Source organism: Dendrobates tinctorius, unplaced genomic scaffold (assembly GCF_039654945.1).
Source record: "Dendrobates tinctorius isolate UK_male_01 unplaced genomic scaffold, ASM3965494v1 ptg000004l, whole genome shotgun sequence".
NCBI classification, from domain to species: Eukaryota; Metazoa; Chordata; class Amphibia; order Anura; family Dendrobatidae; genus Dendrobates; species Dendrobates tinctorius.
This window is the reverse complement of record NW_027361672.1, coordinates 13,986,180-14,012,057: the sequence shown is the minus strand read 5'-3', so window position 1 is coordinate 14,012,057 and position 25,878 is coordinate 13,986,180. Positions and strand designations below refer to the sequence as shown.

The 25,878-nt window shown below is 44.8% G+C and overlaps 1 protein-coding gene across 1 annotated transcript; it reads right to left on the bottom strand.

Moving 5' to 3' along the window:
• Positions 1 to 9,409: 9,409 nt before the first annotated feature.
• LOC141081201 (uncharacterized) lies at positions 9,410 to 21,989 on the bottom strand. The gene is made up of 3 exons (XM_073566087.1): positions 21,894 to 21,989; positions 12,237 to 13,244; positions 9,410 to 11,789 (listed from the first exon to the last, which is right to left on the bottom strand). The coding sequence occupies exons 1-3, from the start codon at positions 21,987 to 21,989 to the stop codon at positions 11,151 to 11,153; spliced, it is 1,743 nt and encodes a 580-aa protein (XP_073422188.1). The 3' UTR covers positions 9,410 to 11,150.
• Between the last annotated feature and the right edge of the window lie 3,889 nt (positions 21,990 to 25,878).

The window sequence follows — 25,878 nt, the reverse complement described above, 5'->3', positions numbered from 1 at the left end:
CTTTCCTCTTCTTTGCACTACAGTTATAGTACATAGGCATACACAGAAATCTGAGGGCTCTATAGCGAAGTCAAATTTGGCCTTCACCCATGCGTTGAGGGAGGGTGGTACAATGAGAATGACATTGGGTCCCCTTGCCTACTCATTTAGATGGCGTTGTTGTTTATAATGGCATCTAAAAGGTGCTAAATTGCTGTTATTAGAGTTATCTATTACCAGTTACTGACTAGTGTCTGCTTTGTAAATAACCAACATCCTTTCGGTATGGAGTGGGCTCAGCCCATGAGCCCAATTTGTACAAATCCTCCTGACTTCTGCTGTGTATATACAGAAGATGCTGGCAGTAGTGCCAGGGATGCAAGGCAGGGCCATTTATCATCTGTTTCCCCTGCTCATGAGCACTAATCTGTATGCCACTGTGAGTTGTCCATTAATAGTCCCAAAATAATGGGCCAAATCATCCCTCAAAGGAATAGTGATATAATTTGATTGATATGACTTGCGTTTATGATTCACAATTGGTTCACAATTTTCAAACTTTTATTTTTTATGCCCTTAAACCAGAGAGTTATGTCACAAAAAATAGTTAAATAACATTTACCACATGTCTACTTTACATCTGCATAATTTTTTTAACCTAATTTTTTTTGTTAGTAAGTTAGAAGGGATAAGCGCTGATAAGAAATTTCTAATTTTTCCAACAAAATTTACAAAACCAATTTTTTAAGGACCACTTCACATTTGAAGTGACTTTGAGTGGCCTATAAAACAGAACATACCCAAAAGTTACACTATTCTAAAAACTTCACCCCTCATATTGCTCAAAACCACATTCAAGAAGTTTATTAACCCTTCTGGTGCTTCACAGGAGTTAAAATAATGTAAAAGGAAAAAAAGAACATTTTACTTTTGTCACAAAAATCTTGCGTTAGCTCCAAGGTAAACAGGAGAAAATTGACCGCGCCATGTCGCATTTGAAGAGCCCTTGATGTGCCTAAACAATGGACCCCCACAAGTGACCCCATTTTGGAAACTAGATCCCTCAAGAAGTTTATCTAGATGTGTGGTAAGCACCTTGAATGCACAGGTGATTAACAGAAGTTTAACGTTTTGCCAAATCCAGCCCATAATGCTTATAAAAAGTAGAAGGAGAATTGAGACGTCCGATCTCTATGCCCAGGAGGTTGCCAAGCCCCTTGTTGAGTGAGCCTTCAGACCTTCTCGAACTACTTTGCGGTTTGCAGAATAGCTAAAGAAATAGCCTCCATAATCCACCTAGCTATTGTGCGTTTTGAAGCTTTAAGCCTCTTTATGGGTCCCTGGAAGGACACAAAAAAAGAACTATCCTTTATACAGGAGTCAGTAACAGACAGGTACTTCAGTAGACATCCAACATCTAGCTTATGAAGCTTTTATTCCTTCTGATTCTTTAGGCTAGCGCAAAAAGAAGGAAGAACTCTCTTGTAACCTATGAAACTGGGATGCAACTTTAGGTAGGTAAGATGGATGCGCCTTCAAAATTACCCTGTCTTCCAGAAACTGAGTAAATGGTGGGACTCTGGAAAGGGCTTGAATGTCACTGACCCTTTCGGGCAGAAGTTAAAGCCACCAGAATGGATGTTTTTAGGGAAAGAATTTTGACAGATGCTAAGTCAATGAGCTCAAAAGAAAGGCAACTCTGTCATGGCTGTTAAGACTAGGTTTAAATCCCAAGGCACTGCTCTTTCTTTTAAGATGGGAGTAGATCTAGATGAATCCCCAATAAATCTAGATACCCAATAAGTCTGTGCGAGATCACAGTTATACAGGGCCCAGAGAGCTGACACTTGGACCTTTAGGATGGTGGGGGACAGGCCTAGTTTGAGGCCTTTCTGCACAAACTCCAGAATCCAATCCACTGGAGCCCCATCCTCAATCCTTTATCCCGAGGCAGTTAAACATTTTCTCCACGTTCTGGCATAAATTCTGGTTGTGGATACCTTCCTGCTTTGAAGTAGGGTGGTGACAAGTTTGGGAGAGAAACCCCTTTCCATTAACAGAGCCCTCTCAAATTCCACACTGCCAAATAAAGGTTGGTTACTCGTGGATGGAAGATTGATCCCTGAGAAAGGAGATTCGGAACCTCCAGGGGAAGACCCATGGGTTGGTGACCGACATAGTCCTCAACCATGAGAACCATGGTCTTCTGGGCCAAAAGGGGACAATTAAGATAATCCTCACTTTTTCTTCTCTTATCTGCATTACCACCAACGGCATCAGGGCTATTAGTGAAAAAGTGTATGCCAGGTTGAACTTCTATGGAACTAAGAAGGCAACTACCCCCTGGGGACCTTCTCCTGGGTTCAGAGAACAAAATATTTTCACCTCCCTATTCAGTCTGATGGCATAGAGGTATGTGCCCAGACGGCCCCACATATGCACTACCTGGCTAAAGATGGACTGATCTAAGGCCAACTCTCCTTGCCAGAGGCGTAGCTAGGGTTTTGGTTCAGGGCGGGGCAAAACTCCTGAGTGGGACCCTAACCAGGTAACCTTGATTACACCTCAGTGACGCACCCTAATAGTGGGATATAGGAGAACCTCAGCAGATGACTGATGTCACTGAAAATAATCTCTCTATAAAGACAAATATTGATATTACCACCATATGGTCAGTGGTAGATATCAGTCCTACAGAACATATACGTGAACATATAAGTGATTACAGCAGAGTTACAGATACTTACCGCCGATGTTCTTTCTGATGGAATTGTTCACTTTCCACGTCTTTTCCATCTGGCCCAGACCGACAATGACAATTCTACAGCCAGGACTTTGCTACAGAGAATACAAGAAAGACACGTTTCACTTCTCATATTCCAGCCCCATCACCATCTATCCCCAACCTGCGCAAACCCCTCATCCTACTGATATCCCAATGCTGAGCCGATGCTGCCGTATGTGTCCCTATTACTGCACCTGCTGGGTGGCTCTCTGTGCCCTTTAAATTCTAAAGCAACCCTCTACAATAGGCCGTCATTACACATGGGAGAAACTCGGACGAGTCTCACATGTTAATACCCGGCACTGCCGCAGGCACTCAGGAGCGGAGCGTGCGGCCACATAGCAATACATGAAGCCTTGCGCTCCGCTCCTGAGTGGCGGCGGCAGTGCCGGGTATTAACATGCAAGACTCATCAGAGTTTCTCCCATGTGTGATGCCGGCCATATAGTGATACTGGGTGCAAGTGACCTAGAAAACAGTGCCCACATTTTGGCCCCTAGAAAGTAATAATGCCCTGTGTGTGCCCCTTTGACAGTCACAGTTACCCGAGTTCCCCTATAACAATAAGTGCTCACTTTACATTTAATAATTTGCAGAGCCCCCCTGTACAGCCCCCCTATACACAGTATGATGCTCTCTTATACACAATATAATGCCCCCTTGCTGTTTATATACTGACCCCTTACTATCCCCCAAACTTTTTGATGGCTCCAACACTGTATGATGACCCCTTTACTGTAATCTCCACACTGTATGATGGCACCCTAGATAGCCTCAATATAGCATAATACACCAGATAGTCCTCAATGTAGTATAATGCACTCCCCATAGGCAGACTCTACAGTATAATGCAGCCACCCGTAGGCAGACTGTAATGTAAGACCGCACCTCCATAGGCAGACTGATAGGTAAGGCAGCACCACCCCATAGGCAGATTGATAGGTAAGGCAGGACCCCCCTTGGTAGACTGCTGGTAAGGCAGCACCCCCCCATAGGTAGACTGTTAGGTAAGGCAGCAACCCCCCATAGCAGACTGATAGGTAAGGCAGCACACCCATGGGCAGACTGATAGGTAAGGCAGCACCACCCCCATAGGCAAACTGATAGGTAAGGCAGGACCCCCCCTTGGCAGACTGCTGGTAAGGCAGTACCCCCCCATAGGTAGACTGTTAGGTAAGGCAGCAACCCCCCCATAGCAGACTGATAGGTAAGGCAGCACCCCCCCATAGGCAGACTGTAAAATAATGCACCCCCATGAAAAATAAATACTCACCTCTCTTCCTCCTGGCTCCTGTGCTGCTCTAAGCTCCCGCTCATCTCCTGACAGCGGGCGCCAGGCAGTGAATTAATCGCGCCCCCAGTCATTGTCTGCATCAGACGCCGACAGGGAGATGATGGGTGAAGGAACGCTCGCTCCTTCTCTCATCAGTGCGGTCAGCTGTATGTAGGCCACTGTCACTACCCCTCAGGTGACAGTGGCCTACATAAATCACCAGGCGGGAACCCAATCCAGACCCTTAATGCAGGTGACAGATTGCTTATTCCGACCAGCAGAAATTCATCTCCTGTCTTTGACGGCTCTTACATAAGAGGGGAGAGAACATCAGAACGGACTGTTTAAGCCACAATCAACTAAAGCAAGGAGAGTGGGAGTTATATCAGTCCATCTTCAGCCAGATAGTGCAGATGTGGTACCGTCTGCACATAGACCTCTTTGCCAACAGGTTGAACAGGAAGGTGACAATACCTACAATCACAGCTGCGTGCTCATGCTGTTATTTGACAGCATGGAAACCGCGGCTGTCTGACCGGCGATCAGAAGCAGTGCTTGCCGTGCTGTCTTGCATATGACAGTGTGGCAAACACTGGATGTTCGGGTCCCCATTCTATTACCCGAACTTGACATCTCTAGACACAAGAAGTCTTCCTGCTAATTCAAGTGCAAGCAATACCTTCAGGTTTGATGAAAAACCTATCTTGCATGCCCCCTGACCAAATCCCTTGGATTGCTATGTCTTTTAGATGAGTCCCCCAACCCCAGAGGCTCGCATCTGTGGTGACCACCCGTGAGTATTAATTCACCCAGGGAACCCTCCTGAACAGACTAGTATAATCCAGCCACCAAGGGAAGGACTGCACAGATGACAGGAATAGTGCCATCCTTACTTCCAGGTACCCTCTAAGGGAAATGTTGTTTCTTAACCCATCCCATTGTAAGGCTCTAATATGAAACTGAGCCCTCAGGACTGCCGGGATGCAAGACATCAGAGAACGTAGAAGGTAGATAGCACTTCTAAGAGACCTAGTGGGGAACATCAAGGCCCTTAACACCTGGTGTTAGATGTTTTCCATTTTAAGGCCCAGGAGAGGACAATCCTGAACTTTGAGTTCAGCAGAAGTCCCAGATATGCCTGTAATTTTAGTGACTCTAACCTTGATATTTTAAGGTTCAACAGCCAACCCAATCATTCTTAAGTGGACATTACTCCCTCTTGCTTTGTAGTGCGATGTCAGGCCGAATTACCTACTACTAGAAAATTATCCAAATAGGGGACAATCAATACATTATTTTCCCGGAGAGGGGCCCTGACCTCTGCGACCACTTTGGTGAAGACATGTGGGGCAATAGTGAGGCTAAACGGGAGGGCTCTAAACTGGAAATGTCTGACTACTCCCCCAAAGACTACCACAACTCCGAGGTACTGTTGGTGTTCTACATGTGTAGCCACATGGTACTAAGCATCCTTCAGATCGAAAATTGCCATGAAGCAATCCGTGTTTGGTGTAAAAAAATTAATTAGAATAGAATACTACAAGAAAAAACTCTAGACAGAAAAAGATAGTAAAATTTAAAAAAAATTGGTAAAATAAAAAAAACTTAGTAAACAGACGTCAGTAAAAAAAAAAAAATACTGAGCATCTACAAGTATCTGACACTAATCCTGACTATATTCAACAAACAATTCAGACGCTTTTTTTTTTTTTTTTTTACAAATTTTTCCCTTCTTTAGAGTACCCTAGAATTTGCAGTTTAGGCTGGTGATTCTGTTATGATTAGGTCACCGAGAAGGATAACTGGGAAATAAGCTAGGCAACCAGAACACCAGAAAGGTTGGTAACTTAGCGGATTGCAGACCCCTAAACCTAACAACACAACTAGAATTAGCCATGGGACGTACCTACAAGGCCCTAGACGCCTCGGCACAGCCAAAGCGTTAACTACACCTAAAGCAAGAAATGGGAAAGCTAAACTGCCCCGCAGCAGAACGCCAAAGGAATAGATAACCCCCAAACATATATTGCCGGTGAAACAAGATGAGGCACAAACACCTTCAGATAATAGAGTAAGCAAATGATGTGGCCCAAACTGTCTAGATAGCACAGGACAGAAAAGATACTGTCTGCAATCACGCAAAAACCCTAAAAAATCCAACACGTCCGATATGCAAAAATACTGAGGCCACACGGCCTCTCCCCCACTAGATCAGCATTCTGGTGTGAACTGGAAGCAAAACCAAAGACACTGCTATAACAGGGGATTAGCAATACTCAACAGACTGACATAAGCTGTGGCATATGGAGCAGGGTCCAGCACCGGTCCCAGCAGGGAACAATGCTGAACCCACACAGCAAAGCAAAAAGCAGAGAAAGACAAAACTGGATGAAATGCAAAAAGATTTCAGCAAACAAATAACTTATCTGAACAATGCAGGACCAAGCAGGGGACAAGCAGACTTCAAGTTGCACAGGAAGAACAACAAATCACCAGCAGCAACTGAGGGAAGCTTGCTCACTTAAATCTTCCCAGTTTGTAACACCTGACTTCCACTCATCATCTTCAGGTGATGAACTTCTGTCAACCCGACCAGCTCCACTACCCGCAGCCACCACCAGAGGGAGCCCAAACTCAGAAGTCAGGTTAGCCCCTTAATGTCTATGGACGTGCAGAGTCCGTCATGGCAGGAGGTAACTTACCGCACCATGACGGACTCTGCACGTCCTGCCTTTGAATTGTCACTGTGTGTAAACACGCAGTTTCAGTTCAGTGCCGACAGCTGCCTATGACAGCTGAGAAGCACAGGAAGGGGGCAGGGACCCTTGCAGTCGGTCCCTGCACCCACAGCGCTGTGATTGGTCAGTCAATCTGAAAGACCAAACACAGCAGTGATGAGCAGGAGAAGCTGAAATTTGAGCTTCTCCTTGCCCGATCAGTGCAGGAGCTCAGCGCTGCAGTGGTTGAGCTTCTTCACTGACAGCTAGGAGCGGTGCCCCGCCGCCCCAGGCTGTTAAACCCCTCATTGCTGCGATCGAGCATAATCACCCTGTTCAGAGGGGGAGGCAGAGGGTAGGGGGCTCCCTCTGCCTCAGGTCAGGTGTCATGACAACCTCCGGGTCATTTACCTACGGAGAGCTGGTGAGACCATGTGTGTCAGCAGCTTTCAGCATAAGTATAATGCATTATAATGCTGGGGCATTGTAATGTATTATACCTAAAGTGAAAGCAAAAGTGAAAGTCCCATAAAGGGACAAGGTAAAAAAAAAAAAAAAAAACATTTTAAAAAATGTTAAAAAAAATTAAAAAATATTAAAAAATTCCTAAAAAAAATCCCCTACAAATTACACATTTTTATGTAAAAAAAAAAAAAAAAATACACGTTTGGTATCGCCACGTCCGTAAAAATCCCATCTATAAAACTGTCACCCTAGTTAACCCCTTCAGTGAACGCCATAAAAAACACAAAAAAGTAGCAAATTATACTTTTTCCAAGCAGTATCATACCGCTTGGAAAAAGTGCAATAACACACGATAAAAAACACGAAAATAAATCAACATGGTACCGTTGAAAACGTCATCTTGTCACGCAAAAAACGAGCCGCCATACAGCATCATCAGCGAAAAAATAAAAAAGTTAAAGCTCGCAGAATAAAGTGATGCAAAAATATTTTTTCTATGAACGTTTTTATTGTGTAAAAAACACCAAAACATAAAAAAGATATGAGGTATCGCTGTAATCGTAGTGACCCGAAGAATAAAGCTGCCATACTAATTTTACCACATGCGGAACGGAGGGGGGAAAAAAAAAAAAGCATTCCTAAATTGCTGGTTTTTGTTCATTCAAAAAATGAACAGAAAAATCAGAATAGAAAGCGATCAAAAAACGTTATGTGCCCGAAAATGGTACCAATAAAAACGTAAGCTCTTCCCGCAAAAATCAAGCCAGCACATGACTCTGTCGGCCGAAATACGGAAAAATTATAGCTCATTGAAGATCATTTTTGTGGAAAAAAATATGATTTTTTAATTTTCACTGCTCTGCGTTATAAACTTCTGTGAAGCACTTGGGGGTTCAGAGTGCTCACCACACATCTAGATAAGCTTCATGGGGGGGGTCTAGTTTCCAAAATGGGGTAACTTGTGGGGGTTTTCTACTGTTTTGGCACATTAGGGGCTCTGCAAACGCAACATGACGCCCGTAGAACATTCCATCAAGGTCTGCATTCCAAAACTGTGCTCCTTCCCTTCTGAGCTCTGCCATGTGCCCAAACAGTGGATCCACCCCACATATGGGGTATCAGCGTACTCAGGACAAATTGCACCACAACTTTTGGGGTCCTATTTCTCCTGTTACCCTTGTGAAAATAAAAATTTGTGGGCAAAAAGATAATTTTTGTGGAAAAAAAAGATTTTATTTTCATGGCTCTACGTTATAAACTTCTGTAAAGCACTTGGGGGTTCAAAGTGCTCAACACACATCTAGATAAGCTCCTGGGGGGGTCTAGTTTCCAAAATGGGGTCACTTGTGGGGGGTTTCCACTGTTTAAGCACATCAGGGTCTCTCCAAATGCGACATGGCGTCCGATCTCAATTCCAGCCAAAAAGTCAAATGGCACTCGTTCCCTTCCGAGCTCTGCCATGCACCCAAATAGTAATTTACCCCCACATATGGGGTATCAGTGTACTCAGGACAAATTGCACCACAACTGTTGGGGTACTGTTACCATTGGAAAAATAAAACTTGGGGGTGAAAAGATCATTTTTGTGGAAAAAATATGATTTTTTAATTTTACGGCTCTATGTTACAACCTTCTGTGAAGCCCTTGGGGGTTCAAAGTTCTCAGCACATATTTAGATAAGTTCCTAACGGGGTCTAGTTTCCAAAATGGGGTCACTTATGGGGGGTTTTCACTGTTTAGGTACATCAGGGGCTCTCCAAACGCGACATGGCGTCCGCTCTCGATTCCAGCCAGTTTGACATTCAAAATCTCAAATGATGCTCCTTCCCTTCTGAGCTCTGCCGTGCGCCTAAAGATTGGTCTTCCTCCACACATGGGGTATCGGTGTACTCAGGAGAAATTGCACAACAAATATTGTGGTTCATTTTCTCCTGAAACCCTTGACAAAATAAAAAAAAGTATCCAAATAAAAATTTTTGGGAAAAAAAGTTAAATTATATTTTTTCCTTCCACATTGCTTCAATTCTTTTGAAGTACATAAACGTTAATAAACTTCTTGAATGTGGTTTTGAACACCTTGAGGGGTGCAGTTTTTAGAATGGTGTCACTTTTGGGTATTTTCTGTTATATTGACCCCCAAACTCACTTCAAATATGAGGTGGTCCCTAAAAAAAATGGTTTTGTAAATTTTGTTGTAAAAATGAGAAATCGCTGGTCAACTTCTAACTCTTATAACTTTCTAAGAAAAAAAAAAATGTTGGTTCCAAAATTGTGCTGATGTAAAGTAGACATGTGGGTAATGTTATTTATTAACTATTTTTTGTGACATATCTCTCTGACTTAAGGGCATAAAAATTAAAATTTTGAAAATTGCAAAATGTTAAAAATTTTCGCCATATTTCCATTTTTTTTCATAAATAAACGCAAGTCATATCGAAGAAATTTTACCACTAACATGAAGTACAATATGTCACGAAAAAAAAATCTCAGAATCACCGGGATCCGTTGAAGCGTTCCAGAGTTATAACCACATAAAGTGACAGTGGTCCGATTTCAAAAAGCCGGATTACTTACCGGTAATGCTCTTTTAATGAGTCCACGACAGCACCCACTGGAGGTATCGGATCCGCCCATTTGGAACAGGAAACCCTACAGGAAAGATAAAAGGGGCGGTCCGCCTTTCCTCCTCAGTTTTACGTTTCAGAGTACCAGAGGGACCGCCAAGGATTAGGCAATGTTCTCTTATTTTAACATCTTTCTTATCCATTATTTGGTTGATATACTTTAACTATTGATATCTTTAGGGGGGGAAGTGAGCGGGTGCTGTCGTGGACTCATTAAAAGAGCATTACCGGTAAGTAATCCGGCTTTTTACTCTTCGCCACGACAGCACCCACTGGAGAGATTCCAGAGACCTTCACCTGGGTGGGACCACCGTGCCAAGGATAGTCCTGCCAAAGCTTAAGTCAGAGGTTGATGAAAGATCGAGTCTATAGTGGTTATAGAAGGTAGAAGGGGATGACCAAACTGCCGCCTTACATATAGTTTCAATCGGAACATCTCCCTTTTCCGCCCAAGAGGTTGCCACTGCCCTGGTGGAATGCGCCCTGATGTTCCCTGGAGGATCTTCGTTTTTTGCGGAGTAGGCTAAACGAATGGCCTCTCTGATCCACCGGGAAATGGTGCTCTTCGTGACTCCATACCCCTTCTTACAGCCCTGAAATGAAACAAATAGGGCCCTACTCTGCCTCCAACTGTTGGGACCTCTCAATACATTTTAGGACAGTTCTTTTGACGTCCAGAGTATGGAACTTCTGCTCTTTCGGAGTAGAGGGATTTTTATAGAAGGTTGGGAGGAGTATCTCCTGAGATCTATGGTATTTTGTTGCCACTTTTGGCAGGTAGGCAGGGTCTGGTTTTAATACCAATCTGTCTTGGTATTCTTGGAAAAAAGGTGGATCTATTGACAAGGCCTGGATATCACCCACTCTTCTAGCTGAGGTCAGTGCTACTAAGAGGGCCATTTTAAGTGCTAAGTATTTGAAGGGTATTGTGTCGATCGGCTCAAAGGGGTCTACCGTTAGGGCGTTTAAGACCAGATTTAGATCCCATGTAGGGACGGAGGGTATGTGGATTGGAGCTATTCGTTCACATGCTGTAATGAATCGAGTTATCCACTTGTTGCCTGCTATATTATGGCCATATAGTGCTCCTAATGCCGATATTTGTACTCTTAGCGTATTTACTGCTAAGCCTAAGTATTTCCCTTTCTGCAGAAATTCCAAGATTGGGATTATCGGAACTTCTGCTGTATAAGGTACTGTATGGAATTGAAGAAATTTTTTCCATATTCTAGTGTAAATTTGGGTTGTGGACTGTTTTCTACTTTGTATTAGTGTAGTAATTAAAGACTCAGAGAATCCTCTTGTCCTCAGTAACTGCCTCTCAAATTCCACGCCGTCAAGTGCAAGCTGAGCACTTGAGGGTGGAAAAAGGGGCCTTGGGAGAGTAGATTGGGAGTCGAAGGAAGGACCCAAGGATCTGTTATTGACATAATCTGCAGCCACGAAAACCACGGTCTTTTTGGCCAGAACGGTGCTATTAAGATTATCCTTGCTTTGTCGTCTCTGATCTTCCGAATTACTTGAGGTAGGAGGATCAATGGAGGGAACGCATACGCCAGGTTGAAATTCCATGGAGCTAGAAAGGCGTCTAGTATGTCTGGGTGATCTGACGGAGATAGGGAGGCAAATGTTTTTATCTGCCTGTTCTCCTTTGTGGCGAAAAGGTCCACCTCGGGTTGTCCCCATAAGGCTACTATGTCCCTGAAGACCTTCTGATTGAGGCACCACTCTCCTTGTCGTAGAGTGTGTCGGCTTAGGAAGTCTGCCTTTTGATTGCTCTCGCCTCTGATATGAAGGGCCGAGAGGGACAAAAAATAGTTTTCTGCTAAGTTTAAAATTCTTGCCGCTGAAGACATCAGAGTCTCTGATCGAGTTCCTCCTTGTCTGTTTATATAGGCCACTGTGGTGGTGTTGTCCGATAGGATCCTGACATGCTTCTGTTGGAGCTGCGGAAGGAAGTTGTATAGAGCATAGAACACTGCAGTCAGTTCTTTTAAATTAGATGAGTACTCGCATTCCTCTCCACTCCACCTTCCCTGATGAAACCCATTCTCCATGTGGGCTCCCCAGCCCTGGGGACTGGCATCGGTGGTTACGATACAGGATGGAACTATAACCCATGGAACTCCTGAACATAAAAGGTCATCATCTAACCACCACTCTAGGGAAGTCAAGACTTCTTGTGACAGGGTTATTTTGTTCTGTAAATGACCACTATGTCGCTTATCCTCTTGGAGGATCTGGTGTTGTAGCGTACGGACATGGTACTGGGCCCACCGGACTGCCGGGGTGCAAGAATTTAGTGATCCTAATAGTGACATTGCTCCTCTCAAGGACACACGTGGTCTATCTATAGCTGCTCGTATTTTTTGTTTTGTGAGGGTGATTTTTACCTGAGGTAGTAGACATCTCTGGGTCAAGGAATCTAGTTGAAATCCTAGAAATGTCTGGAGAGATTGTGGATCGAGTCTGGACTTTTGGATATTGATGATCCAGCCAAGGCTCTGAAAAGAGGAGATTGCGTCAGTCACGCGTTCAGTACATTGTTTGACTGAATTCCCAATTATTAGGAAGTCGTCTAAATATGGCACGATCAGTGTGTCCTTTTGGCGAAGGTAGGCCATCACTTCTGCCATCACCTTGGTAAATATTCTTGGTGCCGTGGAAAGCCCGAAGGGCATGGCCGCGTATTGGAAATGACGAATCCTGCCCTCGACTTCCACTGCGACTCTTAGGTATTTCTGGAATCTATTGTGAATAGGGAGATGATAATAAGCATCTTTTAAATCAATCCCTGCCATTACGCAATTTGGGAAAAGCAGCTTTATAGTGGATCTAATTGATTCCATTTTGAAGTTATAATTTTTTATAAATGAATTAAGCTTCTCTAAATTAATAATGGTTCTAAACGTACCATCTGGTTTAGAAACCAAAAACAGGGGAGAGTAAAAGCCTCTGCCCTGTTGTTCCTCAGGGACGTCAACTAAAACTTTTTTAGCTAGTAGGACTCGAATCTCGTCTTCGAGAGCCTTTTGCTGGACTGAGGAATTAAGGCGAGTTATAACAAAGAACTCATAAGGGATCTGAAGGAATTCAATCTTTATTCCTTCCTTGATTATGTTCAAAATCCATGGGCTTAACGTAATTTGTTCCCATTTGGTAAAAAAATTTTTTAATCTACCCCCAACTGGTGGGTCTAAACTCTTAATTTTTATCTCTCCTATATGTTGGCCCTCTGAAGATGGTACCCTTCTGCTTTTCGTCTTTCGTGGCCCATCTATTCGTTCTGTCCGATTGTCTTCTTCTCCCGAATGGCCGTCTCTTAAAGGTTTTCCTATAAAACGGAATGGGAGAATCACTGAAGGCCTTTTTCCTCTCTTTTGCCTTGGCGAGAATTTCGTCTAAGGCTTTCCCGAAGAGGAACTCACCCTCGCATGGGGTTGCACTAATTTTGGATTTTGATTGTGCGTCCCCTTTCCAGCTTTTTATCCACAGCGCGCGTCTGGCGTTATTCACCAGGGCTGCCGACCTCGCTGCCAGTCTTAAGGTGTCCGCTGAAGCGTCTGCCATAAAGGCAGCTGCACCTCTTGTCAACGGGATGGCTGCACGCAGTTTCTCCCTTGACACTCTTTGCTCAATCTGCTGGTCTAATTGATCTAGCCATACCAGCATTGATCTAGCAGTACATGTGCTGGCTATTGCGGGTTTGAATACCCCGGTGGTGGATTCCCAGGACCTTTTGAGCGAAGATTCTGCCTTTCGGTCTAATGGGTCTGCTAACAATCCTGCGTCCTCGACCGGGATCGAGGTCTGTTTGGAAGTGGAGGATATGACGGCATCCACCTTTGGTATTTTAGTCCATTTTAATAGGTCCTCATCAGTGAACGGATACTTCCGTTTTGAGGCTGATGGGAGAAAACCCCTCTGGTCGTGTTTTTCCCACTCTCTTTTGATGAGTTCCTTAATTGCCGGTATCACCGGAAATGATCTCCTCTTTTTTTCTGCCAATCCCGCAAACATAATGTCCTGCGCGGTTTGGGCTCCCCTTTCCTCTTCACACCCCATAGTATTTCTAACCGCTTTTACTAGGTTATCTACGCTGTCCAGTGGAAAACATGCGCGTCCTTCCATCTCCGAGGATGACGATGAAGACGTGAATGCGGAGCCTGAGTTTAACTCCTGTTCTTCCTCTGACTCTGAACTAACAACGACCTGTTTCTTATGACTGGACTCTGAGGGAGTGCTGGCGCGGTTGATGGCTTGTATTTCCTCCCTAATTATGGCTCGGATATCTTTAGAAGATATCGTCGACCCCTGCCTGGTCTCTTTCATGCATTGTTTGCAGAGTTTTTTGGGGTAGGAGTCAGGGAGAGGCTCTGAACATAATGCGCATTCTTTATGTTTAGTTTTTTCTTTCTTCTTTGACTGAAGTGGGAGGTCAAAGGTAAAGAGAGGGGGGGGAGGGGGAGGAGGTTAGCTTAATAGGTAGAGTATATACTTTGCACACTCACCCAGTGAAGCTTAATACCGGGTCGGATGGCTGAGACGGTCTGGATCGGGTTTCTGCTGCCTCGCTCCTGCGGGCAGTCTCTGTCCTGGCGCTGCGGTCCCTGGTGGAGTTGCCCCCAGCTGAATCCCCTGCTGGGGTCTGCGACTCTGCGGGGGACGACATGGTTCCATCGTTGCAGCGCTGTTTTATCTTTACTCCTGTCGTGCCCCCGGAAGTCGCCCTGTGTCAGGGCGCATGCGCCACGTCATCGCCATCCTACCCCGGAAGTTCAACCATTACTTCCGGGGTATAAGAGCGTCGGGCGCCGGCCGGCTCCTGCGCCACCGCTACTCACACGCGCGGTTCGCGCGCTCATGGCCTCACCTCCCACGCTGTATCCCCACCGATGGGGGGGGGGTTCTGCCTCCGGATGCCGGACCGGCCCGCTCCCTGGTAAGACCGGGCGGCCCTCCCCGGACCCGGTCATCACCACTATGTCACTAGACGAGGGGGGAGCCGTCAAACGGAATCTCCCCCGACGCTGCTTCCAGACCGCAGCCCCTGCCGTTCCCGAGGAGACCGCACAGGCGGATGCATGGTCCAGGTAAGATCCTGCAGGATCCTGCTCCATTTGGAACAGGAAACCAAAACTGAGGAGGAAAGGCGGACCGCCCCTTTTATCTTTCCTGTAGGGTTTCCTGTTCCAAATGGGCGGATCCGATACCTCCAGTGGGTGCTGTCGTGGCGAAGAGTAAAATTAAGGCCTGGTCTTTAACCTACAAAATGGCTTGGTCGTTAAGGGGTTAATAGTGTTCACAACATGTGTGGTGTGCTGGCGACCGCCGCCGGGTGTCAGCTGATTCTGACAGCTGACACAAGACACTAAGACAGAGGGGCTGTCAGCCATACAGCTCCATCAGTGAAAAAAATCGTAGTTACTTACCGATAACGGTATTTCTCTGATCACATGACGGCACCACGGAGAGAGAGGGATCCGCCCTCAGGGACAGGAAACCTACAGATGAAAAAGGCGGTACCTCTCTCCCACATCAGTTGGTTTACAGAGCATTACACAGAACTTTCAGCTGCAACTCAAATGGTTATAAAAAATCCCAAATTAATCAAATTACTCAACTTAAGCTTAATAGAGGCACCGTGTGGCTAAGTACTAAAGCTAACTAACTCACTGTAATGTGCACACCTGTGTGTGTGAAGGGGAGGGGATGTACGGGTGCCGTCATGGGATCAGAGAAATACCGTTATCGGTAAGTAACTACGATTTTCTCTTTCCTCCATGTCGGCACCACGGAGAGAATTACAAAGATTGTACATCTAGGGAGGGACCACCGCTTCCAGAATCCTTTTCCCAAAGGTGAGATCTGAAGAGGAGGTCAAGTCTAGACGGTAATGTTTGAAAAATGTAGAGGGGGAAGACCAAGTGGCAGCTCTACATATCTGTTCTATTGAAGCGCCGGCTTTTCCGCCCAAGATGATGCCAGTGCCCTGGTTGAATGGGCCCTTACGTCCTCCGGGATGGCCGCCCCGCAGGAGGAGTAGGATTGGGTGATGGCCTCTCTTATCCACCTTGCCAGTGTGGCCTTTGATGCTTTTTGACCCTTTCGAGGACCCTGAAAACAGACAAACAGAGCCCTATCCTTCCTAAGCTCCCTTGTGGTTGTTAAATACTGGACAAGGCATCTTTTTACGTCTAAAGTGTGCCATACCTCCTCTGTTTTGTTTTTGGGATTGGGACAGGAGGGTAAGGAGATTTCCTGGGTCCTATGAAACTGTGAGGATACCTTGGGGAGATATGCTGGGTCGGTTCTAAGAACTACCCTATCATCCAGAACTTGCGTGAAGGGTGAGTAGGCAGACAAAGCTTGTATATCACTAATGCAGCGGGCGGAAGTTAAGGTTACGAGGAGGCAGGTCTTAAGGGATAATATTTTTATGGGAGCCTCCGCCAGGGGTTCGAAGGGAGATTTGGTTAGTGCGTTCAATACTAGGTTTAGATCCCAAGAGGGGGTGGTACGTAGGGGGATCGGCCTAGATCTACTTGCTGCCCTCATGAACCTCCTAACTCACCGATTCCCGGCTAAGTCATGATTATACAAAGCCCCTAAGGCCGCCACCTGTACTTTCAGGGTGCTTGTAGCTAGTCCCTTTTCCAACCCCTTCTGTAGGAATTCCAGAATTTTTCCTATTGGGATCTCCCCCGTTGGGTCAGAATCAGATATTGATATGAATTTTTTCCATACTTTCCCATATGCCATAGTGGTTACTGGTTTTCTACTTTGCAGTAACGTGGTTACCAAGTTTGATGAGAAGCCCCTATTGCCTAGGAGTTCCCTCTCAAAAGCCAAGCTGTCATGTGTAGGTTTTTTATGTGTGGGTGATACACTGGTCCCTGGGATAGCAGGTCTGGAGATCGCCAATTTTAGTGGGGCTTTAATATATACTTTTTTTTTTTATAATTTGGCACCTCCTCCTTGCTGTGAGCCCTCGCCGGAAGTGACGCCCGCGCATGCGCACTGCGGGATCTCCCAGCAGTGCATTGCGACTCATTAAGAAAGCTGCTGCGCGCGTCCAGTACCGGCGTTCAGCAGCCTGCAGTGACCGCCGCCACCCCCATCGCTGCAAGCCCTGCGGGCATATACCTTGCGGCTCCCGGTGGCCACCGCCACCCCCATCGCTGCAAGCCCTGCGGGCATACACCTTGCGGCTCCTGGTGGCCGCCGCCACCCCCTCTGGGCCGCTCCCAGGTTCTGCCCCAACCCCTGTACCTTTTGCGGTCCCGGTGGCCGCCGCCATCCTCCGCAGGCCGCTCTGGGTCTGGCGCTCGGCAGGGGGCTCTCCTAGAGTGACCGCCGTCACTCTTTTAAAGGAGACAGCAATCCCCTTTTTTCTTTTCTTCTGGGATCAGCAGGCTTCGTCCACGGATCTTCGCTGCCTCTCCGCCACTCACCCTCAAGGCCCGCCGACCTCGGTGGTGGTGCTACGGGGGAAGCCTGCGCAAGGCCTCGACCCAGCCGAGTTAGGGAGCCCCGCTGCCTATCACCGGACTGGCTCGTTCCCCGGCATCCCACGTCGACTGCAGGTATGTGCTGTAGGTTCCCCGTCAGGGACAGGAAACCAACTAATGTGGGAGAGAGGTACCGCCTTTTTCATCTGCAGGTTTCCTGTCCCTGAGGGCGGATCCTTCTCTCTCCGTGGTGCCATCATGGGGGAAAGAGAAAGTAAAAGTTATAGCTCTCACAATAAAGGGATGCAACAATAATTATTTTTTCTATAAGTTTTTATTGTGTAACAGTGCCAAAACACAAGAAAACGATATAAATGAGGTATCGCTGTTATCGTACTGACACGAAGCATAAAACTGCCTTATCAATTTTACCACACACGGAACGGCATAAATTCCTCCCCAAAACAAAAATTTCTGAATTGCTGTTTTTTTTTCATTCTGCCTTCCAAAAATCGGAATAGAAAACTATCAAAAAATGTCATGTGCCCGAAAATGGTACCAAAAAAACCTCAACTCGTACTGCAAAAAAAAAAAAGCCCAAACATGACTCTGTTGGCCAAAATATGGAAAAATTATAACTCAAAATGTAGTGATGCTATGGAGTCCAGAGTAACTGTGATGCCTCATTATAGTGAATGGATCCCTAGGGGGTTTCATCTGAATCACGTCACTCAGAGATTTAGATGGAAACCCCAAAGTACGTGCTCAGTGTATAGCACTAGATAAATATAACATTATGTAAAATGTTTCCAATAAAAGCTTCAACTCAATCCACAAAAAAAAGTCCTCATTCAGGTCTGTTAATGGCAATATAGGAGGCTTCCATGTTACTGGTAGTACAAAGCCTCTGGAAAAGCTAAATGGCTCCTGCCAAAAGAAATTCAGCAAATTCTGTGCTCCCAAATCCAAATGCATCTCTCCCTTCTGAGCCTCACAGTATACCTAAACCACATAATAGCGTCCACATTTGGCATTTCTGAAGCGATGAGAACCCGCCTAACAAAATGGGTACACGCCTCCAGAAGCACGGGCTAGGCATAACTTACTGGTGACTGCAATGTACTGGTCACTACAGCTGCAGTTGGCAATTTTCACTTGGCAACATTCATTGCTGCTTGTTCCTGGAGAATACCCATGGAATCAAAATCAGCGCTATACCTGTAGATACATTCCTAAATGGGTATAATTTACAAAATGGGGTCACTTGAGGGGGAAATCTGCTCTTCTAGCAATTAGGGGCTCTGTAAATGGAGTCCACAAACTCTTCTAGCTCAAGGAGGCATATAGCGCCCCGTTTCGTCTGAGTCTCTCCATATGGCTAAGTAGTACTGTATAGGCACATGAGGATTGCCACGTTTAGTAGAAATTGTGGGACAAATTTTGCTGCCATTTTTACCCAATTCTTGTGTGAAAATGTAAAAATATGGGTAGTTATTTTTTCTTCACTGCTCAATAAAATTCTGCGACACACCTGTGGTGTCATTATGATCACTGCACAGCTAAATGAATTGAGAGGTGTAAAATGTGGTCACTTATGGGAGGGTTCTGCTGTCATGGGCTCTCCCAGTGGGTCATGGTACCTGCAAACTATAACAGTAAAACCAGGCACTCCTTGCCTTCTGAGCTTTGCACTGTGCCTGCAAAATATTACCCGATTACATGTAGGGTTTTGACGCACTCAGGTAAAAATGTACCTCAGCTTGTTGTAAAAAAGAATTCCTATTAGTCCTTTGAAAAATTAATAACTTGGGGTAAAAAACATTTTTTGGTATTTTTCATGGCTCAACGTTATAAATTTCTGTGAAGAACTTGGGGGTTCAAAGGTGCTTACCACACATCTCAATACATTCCTTGAGGGTTATAGTTTCCAAAATGGGTTCACTTGTGGGGGGTTTACACTGTTTAGGCACATCTGGGCTTTTCAAACGCGACATTATGTCCACCAATTGTACCAGCAAATTTTGCATTCAAAAAGTCAAATGGCACTCCTTCCCTTCCGAGCTCTGCGTTAAGCCCAAACAGTGGTTTTCTCCCTCATTTGAGGTATCGGCGTATTTAGGAGAAATTGCACAACAAATTGTATGGTGCAATTTTTCCTGTTACCTTTATGAAAATGCAATATTTTGTGCTGAAAGAAAACATTTGTGTGGAAAATATTTTTTTTTCATGATTACAGCTCAACGTTATAAACTTCTGTGAAGCACATGAGGATTCAGTGTACTCACCACACATCTAGATCACTTTCCTGAGGGATCGTTTCCAAAATGGTGTCACTTGTGGGGGATTTTCACTGATTAGGTACATCAGAGGCTCTCCAAATGCGACAGAGAGGAGGAGTAGCTATCTTGATCTCTTCAGGTTGTCCTCTGCAGGTTCAAAAGGCACATTTAGGCTAAGTTCACACGTACCGGAACTCTCGCGGAAATTACCGCGAGAATTCCGGAAATCCATTCTGCGGGAAAATCACATTTTAAATTCCCGCGATTTTCCTGCGAAAAAACTAGCATTTTGCAAGCGTAATTAGCTTGCAAAATGCTAGCATTTTCCAAGCGAGCTGTAGCATCGCTTGGAGAACTGATTGACAGGTTGGTCACACTCATCAAACATAGTGTCTGACAAGTGTGACCAACTTTTTACAACTGAGGCCGCCTATGCAGCATCAGTAGTAAAAGATAAAATGTAAAAAAATAAATAAATAAATAAAAAATGGTGTTATTCTTACCTTCCAACGTCCCGCGCAGCCGTTCCCAGTAATCCTTTGCGAAAATGCCCGCGATGACGTACGTTCTCGCGGGATTGCGACGTCTCGCGGTTATTCGCGATGACGTCGCGCGAATGACCGCGAGACTTCGTGATCCCGCGAGAATAGACGCCATCGCGGGCATTTTCGCAAAGGATTACTGGGAACGAGAGCGTGGAGAGAGGCGGGAAGGCTGCGCGGGACGTCGGAAGGTAATAACAACAATATGTTTTATTTTAAATTCTATTTTTTACAGGGATATGGTACCCAAAGCCTGGAGGACAGTCTCCTCTCCTCCGGACCGTGGGTACCATCCGCAAATGTTCTGCTTACTTTTCGCATGGTGTGCACAGCCACATGCGGGAAGTAAGCGGAACAATGCATTCCTATGGGTGCGGGATCTCCACGATTCCGCAAATTAATGAGCATGCTGCGGTTTTTACCGCGAAGCGATTCCGCCGCGGTAAAAACCGCAGCATTAGCACAGCATTGCGGAATCCCATAGGAATGCATGGAATGCTTATTTTTCGCGTTTTCGTGGCAAAATCGAGCGGTTAAAACCGCCGTGGAAACGCGAAAAAAGTGCAACGTGTGAATTCAGCCTTAGACTCTGGGGGTCGATACATCATTTTGGAGGCCTCTTTGAGAGGCAATCCCATCATCCTATGCAATCTATATGCTACAAATTCGGGACAGATCAAATTTTGGAGAAAAGTACTTTCCCTAATCCAAAAACTTCTGCTAGCTGCTTTGTTGTTGTGGGGAGACTTTAACGTCCCTTTCTCAGAACAATTTGATACATTCTCTATTAATGTTAAACCCCCTTCACAAAATTTGATCAATTTAATGAGAATTCAGAATTCAGTTAAATCAGAGGTAATTCTCTGTTTGACTTAGGGAGAATAGACCACCCCAGGGACAGAGCTTTCTCTTTTTACTCTCCCCCCCCCATTGCACCCGCTCTAGAATACATTTTTTGTGAATACTCCAATTGTCAGGATGTTGGCGAAGGCAGATATGGGTCACATTACTTGCTCTGATCATGCTCCTGTGATTTTGGACCTTAAGTCTTCTCATCCGATTTTCAGGAAAGGTCACTGGCGGTTGAACAAGTTTTTATTTAAGGACCCGACAATTCGGAGGACCCTGCTGAATCATCTCTTTTTCCTTCTGAATGAGGGTTTGGTTTCTTCTCCGGCAGTGTCATGGGAAGCTCATAAGGCATTTATGAGGGGGTACTGCATAAAGGAAAGTTCTAGATTAAAAAGAAACGTTTGAGCGGAATATGATAAATTGACTTTTCAATTGGCAGCTGAGGAGTGTTTGTTGGTAGCCTCGCCATCAGTAGGGGCCTTGAATAGAGTTGTGGCATTTAGAGATAAATTGAAAGATATAACATCACGTAGGATCACAAAACTCCGCTACTCTAAACAAAAAGTATTATGAAAAGGGTAACAAGGCCCACACTCTTTTGGCCAGGATGTTAAGAAATAGAGCCCTAAATTCCCATCCTCAGGCCTTTAGGGGTTCAGATGGTACGATCCACTATGACCCTGCTGTAATTTCGGATTTGATCTATAGTTTCTATAGCAAATTATACAACTTACAAGATACTATATACCCAAACAAATCTGATAGAAGGGGATTGCTGCGCCAATTTCTCTGAAGCCTAACTCTCACAACTCTTCCCTTGGAAGCTTTGGAGTCTCTTAACCAGAGTGTGATGCGGGAGGAGATCCTCGATATACTAGCTGACCACCCCTCAAGGCAAGTCTCCAGATCCTGATGGGCTGACATACTTGCACTACAAAACCTTTGCAGAAGAGCTCTCTCCCCACATGGCCAATCTCTAACTCTTCCTTGGAGGGCTCCCCCATGCAGAAACATTGGCTCATTCCTACTTGGTTCTTGTCCCAAAGGTGGGGAAGGACCCTCTGGAGTGTTCGAACTACCAGCCAATAGCGCTGTTGATTTTAAGGTACTCACTGTCTGATTTTCAGGTACTCACTTGCTTGTTGGCTAGTAGGTTGAACTGTTGGCTCCCTCAGCTTATCAACAAGGATCAGGTGGGTTTTGTCCTTAACCGGCAGGGGGGAGAACACTAGAAGGGCGATAGACTTAATTTATGTAGCTAACAAAAATCAACTACAGTCTCTGATATTGAGTCTAGATGTGGAAAAGGCATTTGATCACCTTAATTGGTCCTTCATGTTTGAAACCTTAAAGGTCTTTGGCTTTTCGGGCCTCTTCCTAGCAGCTATAAGAGTACTGGGAGCATTGTAGCTCCCATTGCCTCAATCAAGCTCCCCTTCCATACGTTTTCCCCATTAAAAATATCCAAATGGGACCCATCAGGGTTGCCCTCTATCACCCCTTTTTATGCGTTATGCATTGAGCCGCTAGCAGCTATGATCAGGCAAAATCTGAACATTTCAGGGATAGAGGTTCGGGATAAGTTGTCTAAGATCTCCTTATTTGCTGACAATGATCTTTTAACACTGACTAATCCCCATGTTACCTTGCCTAATCTGATGGATGATCTTAAAAAATATGGCGATTTATCGGGGTATAAGTTGAACATGTCAAAAACTGAGGCCCTCCCATTGAACATCCCCCCAGATGTACTGGATCACCTGAATTTTAAATTCAGGTGGAAAGATGAGAATATTCAATACTTGGGGATTAAACGTTCCTCCTCTTACGACAACTTATATAGTTCCAATTTCCAGCCACTCCTGAGTTGAAGAGATTGTTAGATAAATGGAAGCCGCTCCCGCTATCATTTTTGGGTAGGATTTCCTCGCTCAAGATGTCTCTCCTCTCCAAACTACTCTATTATTTTGAGACCTTGCCGGTCAAGGTTCCCATGAGTGAGCTCAAGTCCCTCCAAGCAGCTATGATGAGGTTCCTTTGGAAAGATGGTTGTCATCGGATCTCTAGGCATGTCTTAGTCTCCCCTAAGTCACAGGGAGGACTATCGGTCCCAGATATAACTAAATATTATTGGGCTGCTCATCTTCGTAGAATTCCTTCATGGGCCTCATTCTGGGCATACAATAATGAAATAAAGGGAGAGAAGCCAGCGCTGCTTATGGTCAGAACGCAATACATAAAGTGCATATGTACATTTTGATTTCTAACTGTATTTCAAAATGAGACATTTAGTAAACAATTGATCAATTCTTTGAGCCATCCCGCCACGTCACAGCTTTCTCATATTCTTCATCTGTGGTTGCTGGTCAGGCAGTGTGGAGGTTGGACCTGAAATGTCTATGTCCGGACCTGGTCAACCTTTATCTGCGCTCACCCTTTCTGGAGCCATGGGAGATTCAAAAACACTTCAGGTACAATTTGCATTTAATGTGGTCTTGCTTTTAATACATTTAGGAGGCCGTAATGGCACAGCGAATATAAAAAACGTAGAGTAGGACTGCCCTATGTGAGAATGCCTTGGTGTGGCTCAAAGAATTGATCAATTGTTTGCTAAATGTCTCATTTTGAAATACAGTTCTCATTTTGAAATACAGTTAGAAATCAATATGTGCATATGCACTTTATGTATTGCGTTCTGACCATAGGCAGCGCTGGCTTCTCTCTTTTTTTTTTATATCATACAATAAATGGACAGAAATAGAGAAGTTGTAGTTGGCCCTAATCCATCCTAATTCTCTATGGTCTAAAATGACTGCGATAATTCCAGAGTCCCTTTTGGGGCCGATTTGATTTACAAGAGAAATTTGTCATACATGTATGAAGACGTTTGGTTTAGCCCCTCCAAATTTGTCTATGATTTCCATCATATTCCAACCCGTTACAAAGCAGCCTGGAACATGCAATGGCCCATCCTTGGTCTCTGCGGGCCTATTTAGATTTGCGAATGTGATGGACGGGGACACGCTTGGGCTGCTCTGATTTGATGAAGTTAAATCTAATTTCTCCATTACTAATATAGAATTTTTAGCAATACTTACAAATCAAGCATTTTGCCTCTTCCCTTTTTGGCTTCTCGGGAATCTCCCTCCCAACTGATTTTGAGAGGCTCTGCAGGAAAGGGATGACTAAAGGTTTGATTTCAGAAATCTATAAAATTCTCTGTTCCCCTCGAAACGGCCGTCAACCAAAGCATCCCTACATGAGCAGATGGGAATCCATTCTGGAAAAGGAACTCTCGCCCCAAAAATGGTATATCATTTGGGAAAAGGCGGCAAAATCATCTGTGTACCCTCTATAAAGAGAATCAGTATAAGATATTAATGTTTTGATACCACACTCCCGATCTTCTGAATAGACTGAACCCTGCGATTCCAAATGAGTGTTGGCATTGTGGCCTGGATGGGGGTACACTATCATATTTTTTGGATGTATTCAAAGATTCAGAATTTTTGGAAGGAAGTAGGTTCACTGATTTCCAAGGTGCTTTATGCTGAAGTTGGGCTAGATCTGACTATATATCTGCTAAATCTTACCCCTAGAGGAATGGTGAAAAGGGCAGCAAAGCTGTTACTTCACATTCTTACCGCGGCAAGATGTTTGATTGCTCTTAATTAGAGGCAGGTTTCCTCGCCGCCTTTCCTTCATCTACTTTACAGAATTAATGACATTAGATGGATGGACTATATGACCGCAATACTCAATGCAAAGGTGGAGTGCTTTGACTCAGTCTGGGCTCCTTGGGACTACTTCTGGGTGCAAAGATCAGAATAGATCGATATCTGACCATTGTCTTCCCCTCCTTCGGGTGCTTGCTTCCCCTCCCCAATGGTGTGTCTTTTGTGTTTTTGTCTGTTCATATTAAAGTTACAATTTTGTCAAACTGCTTTAGGTTTATTTTTTGATGTGTTGGATGAGGTATTGATTCTCTTATCTTTCTTTGTCTTTGACTGTAAACCATGTTTGTGACTGTTCTATATTTGTCAATAACTGATCAGCGCTTTGCGGCAAAAATGGATGGGAGGAGTTAGGGAGAGGGAGCACGTTTGAAAGGGGGGATTATAGTGGATTAGAAAAAAGCTTGAAACAGGAACGTCTTCTTTCTTTTAGCACCACAAGAAGTGATGACACAGGCTTCAAAAAGTCTGTGGCATTACAAGGCGCAACAGATTAGATGCAGAACAACACTGTGACCACTCTGCAACATCTCCAAGCTGTAATGAAAAGCAGCAGTTTGGTCAGAATTCAGACTGCTCACAGTTTGGTGTGATCGGGCATCATCGTCCGATCGTTCCAATCAGTCCTGGGGCTGGTGAAGCTGCTGTTGTTAAGCTCCAGCCTATGCTAAGCACCAGCTGTTACAGCACCGATCACAGATGAACTTTCGTGTTTCAGGCATTTTTATTGCCTGAAACACAAAAATCACTGTGAATGACTGCTCAGAATTTAACAGCCAATCACAGCAATCGTAGTTGAGGGGGGGGAAACCACACAGTGACAATGAGTACCGGAACCCTGTTGTCAGAAACAGTAAGCACCTTCATGCGATCACTGTGCCTTTGATCACTTTGTGAAGCATTTTCACCAATACGTATCCATACGCCCAAAGTTGGCAACTCCTTCCCAATCAGGACATATGGATACATCCAAGGTTGTGAAGGGGATAAGTAGAGCAGACCCCCCCATAAACTTCACAAATCCAGTGAAGAATTAATATAGCTATTGGTAGTATGATTGACAACAATGCCATCTTACAATACTGATAAAGGCTTTTTAATGTAAAATTTAGTTAGGGAAGAATTTTTAGAAAGCAGAAAAATGTTACATAATGAATCTGGTTGAAAAAAGACAAAT